Genomic DNA, 5499 nt, shown 5'->3' with positions numbered 1-5499 from the left:
ATTGAAAGACAGGTTAATGTCTATGCTTTCAGATAAACTTGAAGCTATTGCAGCTGCAACTTGCCTTTTGATTAACGAGTAACACCCAAAGACTCTCTGCAAGCGGATGCTACAGAGCATTTTTGCGACATTCTAGAAAATTACGTACGTGATTGCAAATGAAAATACAGCAAAGAAACAAGCAAAATCAAAGAAGGATATGATGAACGAACATAAGAGCCCTCATTTCGATTAAATCAAATGGTTCTCTTACAGCAGTTTAAAACTGCAGTAGGAAAATAGCCTAAGCTCTTTGACAAATATGTTGGTCCATATTAGATATTGTCATCTTTTTTGAAATATAATGATTAATATTACTTGATTGTGAATCTCTATTTTTCATTATATCTTACTGATTATCACGTATATGTATGTATTATATCTTGACCCATTATACAAACGGTGTACAGACCTTTTTGTTAAATGGGAAGGAGGCAGTAAAGCCTGGGAACCAGAAGAAAACTAATGCCAAGAACTTTTAAGAGAGTACTTTGTGACACACACGAAACAAGTGAAGAACCGTTAGTCCTTCCACGCTTATAAACCATTAACAATCGTAAATCCATTTTAATTGTGAGCTTTGAATCTCCACTAAAATATATTAAATTTAGACCGTTTTCTAAAATAATGTGGTGCAATTTGTGACAGATCAACACACTTTGACCGAACACCACTAATTTTTTCTTGTTTTTCGTCTATTTGTAGAAATTCTATTTCCCACAAAAGTAATAATGGTGATGTTATGGAGCGGGTTTTTCCACGTGTCAGTTTTGGAGATAGAAAAAAGGTACAAGTCCCTTGATTAATCCAAACTCAGTTCAAAGGCTTAATTCTTGTGAAGTGTTTAAAGGAGAAAAAAATTTAAGTTTTGACAAATGAATATTGGAGACAAACATATGAGATTGTTCTTCCAAAATTACCTCCAAAATCTAACCTTATGTATGATTGTATCACACTCCCGACAAAAGCTTGTGTGACTTTTACAAGGTTAATGCACAAAATTGAAGATAAGAACTCACTAAGGATGACCAATCATGGCCATATTGTTCCTGAGAAGATGTTTACAGATTTTCTCCATGCATTCCTATGAGGGATGTCAACGAATATTGGAATATTCATTCGATGAGTTGATATTCGAATATAAATTCATGATTCGAATATTCCTATTTTAAGAATACAAGCATCTAAAAGAGAAAAATCTGGCAATTAATACTGAAGTTTCATCAGAAATTGAATCAAATTCTCATCGTTGATAAATAAGATTTCATTTCAAACAAAATTGAAAGACGCTCTTCTTGGATTACCTTTAAGTTGTGAAGAGTGTGTCTATTAATAATATAGATTCTTGATTTAATCATTTAATTAGAGGTAAAACAGTGTCTGGCACTTAGAATTAGTTTGTATTGTTGAAACGAAACATTTTTGTTTATGTATACATCATTGAAAATCATTTTCATAAAATTAATTAGCTAAAAAGTAATTACTTTTAATGTTTCTCCATTAGATAATTGTTCTATGTGGTATAAATGTGTAGTGTTATCAGTGTACACTTTGCTAGGATGATTAATTAATCTTGAACTTATTGAAAGAATCTTTTGAATTTTAGGGAAATTTTTTTTATTACATTTTGGATATAAACTCTTCATATATTCTGTAAAATATTTTAAGAATATAATTAAAGTGCATTTACAGAACTTTAAATGAAATTTTATTCCCAAATAATGACATAAAACGTATATATTTCTTGACATAAGAGTGAAGGTACATGTATATACATATTATAATGCAAGATGTATTAATTTTATCGAATATTTGAATATATTCGAATACTACTATCGAATATTCGAATATCAAGGGCAAAGAACAAGTGGATATTTTGGATAACAACAACAGTTCTGTGTGGGAGCTCCTGCTTCCGAATCCAAGTGCCGATTCCTCGTTCTTCGAATAAAGACATCCTTTTTACAATCTTCTGGAACATCCAGGAAACGAACAGAATTTGGACGAGGACAGGTTTAGGTTTTATTTTAACAAAAAGACGTCAGGTAGGACACAATTTTTTTCTAATATGTCTTCCATCATTAATTTAGAAAATTCAAGGAAGACAGTACTCAGAATATTATTGCATGGTTGACTATTTTTTTTTTCATTGGGCAAAGATTCATGACATGCCAGATAATAAAATTGTGGATGCATTTCCTTTCCATTTTGAGGTACGACTCGTTACCCTTTCAACAAAAATCATCTAATCTCGATTCTATCTCTTCTCCATTACACCTTATTGGCAGAGAAATCCAGACAAAAGCTTGTCCGACTTTTACAAGGTTTATGCACGAAATAGAAGATTTAGACTCGTGCACTTTGGAAGAATTCAATCATACTTATGAATTTCTGGATGAAAATGTATCATTTATTCATATTTCGAACAGACATAAGTAATCCCTCTTACCTTATGTTGGTGACAGACGTGTCTAAAACTTTGTTTGGCACAGCAACTATGGAAGATGTAAATATTTTTCAACATGTTAATTCTCTAATTAGAAACAACAACCACGTAACTAAATTCATCAAAATGTAATCGCATCACTTTTCTTCAGACTGCACATCCAGGAAAACGTAAACAAAATATCAAAAGTCATAACTCAACAAATTCAGAACTTTAAAAAAGGAATTCTTTTAATGAAAGATTTCTTACTCTTTCGGAACTATATAACTCGCATTTGGAAGATTCCCATAAATTGGTAAAACAATATTCCACTTTCAAACAGTCGGTAAGTAGACTAAAAGAAGTAAAACTTTTACCGGTAGTTATTTCCAAACCCTTACTCAAACAACAAAGAAATTACCTATCAAACATTCCTTTGTAAAAGTTAGATCGATTTTCGCCCTACCCTACCTCCGGGTCTCATGATTTGAACAAACTTGAATCTTCACAACCTGAGGATGCTTACATATAAATATGACCAAACATAGATTTGTTGTTCTTGAGAAGATTTTTTAAGTTTTCCCCTGAATATTCATATGTAAAATTTTGATAGACCATTGTGGCCCCATCAAACAAATTTGAATCTACATCACCTGAGGATGCTTTCATATAAATATGACCAGTCCATTCCTTGCTGTTCTTGAGAAGATTTTCCATATACATTCGTACAAGAATGTACAAATTTACCATCCGTTACGGCCCGACCCTACCTCCGGGGTCATAACTTGAACAGACTTGAATCTTATTACATTTTTTTATGTTAATCTTGGCGAGTTGAGATGTTAGATTAAGTCAATTGAAAAAAAATCGAAAAGGATACAGGCAGAGAAAATCAAACTTATATCTTTTAAATTCTATTCAGGGGTGGAGTAATTTTATTCACATATATTTAACGGGGGGCCTAATAACATTTCACCGACAATTCCGCGTCTTTGAATTAGAGGATTTTACCCAATCAAAAATGGGTGTGTTGAAGTTAGAATTCTTTATTCGCTTTGCTGATGTAAAAGACGCACAACATGCAATTATGTTGTTTCCACATGTGAAGCAAGAAAAATATTAAAATGTTCAGATTTATCTGAACGCTTGCTGAACAAGCGTATGAAGATGGAGAAGGCGTTACAAAAGTTTAACTTGTAGGCGTTCTTTAATTTGTAGATGGTAGTACGCTGATCGTTTAAAATTAAGGACATTAAACGATCAAATGTCACAGCTGAGGATTTTAACCATTGGTGACAATTAATTCGTCCAAAGAGAGTGACGTTGGCAGGGATCTCAAACCTTCAGCACCAATTGATGACTGATGGTAATGGATATGAGATAGGTAAAAACACCATCAAGAAATTATATCCGCATATTACGTCAGACAATAATAATGAATAAAACACATTTTTTTTTGTAAGTCGATCCCTCCTACATGGAGCCCAGGATCGTGATTAATGGACATTACACTAGTAATTAAGTTTTCTGGATATAAATTCATCGCTGGTGTGTTTTAGTGCATTGAGTGGTATGGAAGACGAGGAAAAGGCCTAAGAAGTTCTCGTCATCTGAAAGTAATACTCTGAAGGGGAGGAAGAGCAGGACAGGGGGAACAGTTACTCTACTAAAGGGTTCTATGACCATAATGTAACACAATTGGACCATACCGTACATATAAATAAATTACATATTAACTTTTTAATATATGTTGTGTTTCTTATATTTGATTAATAAGGACATATGTGTATAAGGCATAATAATCCTTATATGTCCTTGAGAGCCATTTAGGTTCTTACGCACTTTACTTCTATTTTCTAATTATGTGTTTAAGGTAGACAATATTGTTGTAAATATTTATGTGAATTATTATTGGTCAGTGTTGATTAATTATCACAATTAAATCAAAACAGGCGGAGGACAGAATAAGAACTTGAGACAAACGTTTCACACGTACCACTATACGAACTTTGTGCTCCCCAGTACTAGTTACTAGTTTGGCTTCCAGTGGATATACCAAGTACTAACTATATCATATTTTAACTGTATCAGTGCTGACAACATTGTTCTAACTGTATATGCATGAACGTTTATATTGTGCAACAGTGACATAATAAATATATTATATAACCAAATAAAAAGCATTGTGTTTTAATAATGGTTAAATCTGGCCACCCAAAGGATGTCACCCAGTAGAGTAGAGGAGTGGTGTATCAGTGGATGATGTTAAGTAGTGTGTCTGCACCAGCTGCAATGTAGATTTCGTGGGAAATCAATCTCTTCCCGGACACAGTCTACATTGCATCCTTGACATGTGTCTTGGTGATCTACAACACAGACATGACCTAATGTTTGGGCGACCTTTCCCTATAGACAAACGTGTTGAAGTTTTCTCCACGCCAGGGTACGCATGCACAAATATATCTATTTGGGGCAAGAATATCGAGCTAGGAACAGTGGCAGTCGTGGGAAACCTTTTCAGACGCCAGGAGGACTTGGAAGACCCAGCACTTTGGAAAAGAGACAGTATCAACCAAGAGCGACAGGAAGTCAGCAGGACCAATATACTACAGATGGCCGACTACACTGTCCCTGGTCAAGGACCGATGTTTAAAGTACCTCAATAACTTACATATAAATTACTTATAAATTTACTTTGCAAGGTGTGGAAGGTAGTTGTTATTGTATGAACATTGGTAATGATGGATTTATTTAACTCTATCACCTACAAACGTAAACCCAAAACCCCACAAAAGCAACTTTGAAAAAAGAACAATAAAAACAAAATTTTCAGTACAAAATAGATAAAACAGAACAAATATTGATGAGAAGTATTATAGGTCAGCTTGTCGATGTTAACTTGACATTTATGAAATATCATAATTAAAATAGAAAAACTATCTCAGTATTTACATGATCAGCATCCCTTATTGTTAATTAATAATTAAACGTATTGGGAAATGACTTTATAACATTAAATGACCATATTCAGTATT

At 33.3% G+C, this 5499-nt stretch overlaps 1 protein-coding gene across 1 annotated transcript; it reads left to right on the top strand.

Annotated features, from left to right (window-relative positions):
- The first annotated feature begins 4815 nt into the window (after positions 1–4815).
- On the top strand, positions 4816–5130 carry LOC134257644 (metallo-beta-lactamase domain-containing protein 1-like). Its single transcript, XM_062740241.1, has one exon. It carries the CDS (start codon positions 4816–4818, stop codon positions 5128–5130), a length of 315 nt encoding a protein of 104 aa, XP_062596225.1.
- The last annotated feature ends 369 nt before the right edge of the window (positions 5131–5499 follow it).

The sequence above is a fragment of the Saccostrea cucullata genome, unplaced genomic scaffold, assembly GCF_032062105.1.
Source record: "Saccostrea cucullata isolate Sc308-1 unplaced genomic scaffold, CSIRO_AGI_Scuc_v1 ctg2849, whole genome shotgun sequence".
In the NCBI taxonomy this organism is placed as follows: domain Eukaryota; kingdom Metazoa; phylum Mollusca; class Bivalvia; order Ostreida; family Ostreidae; genus Saccostrea; species Saccostrea cuccullata.
Note: the sequence above shows the minus strand (reverse complement) of the source record. Positions and strands in the feature narration are given on the sequence as shown.

Coding starts and splice junctions, on each gene's coding strand:
- LOC134257644 (XM_062740241.1), top strand. CDS start 4,816: ATGTGTCTTGGTGATCTACAACACAGACATGACCTAATGTTTGGGCGA.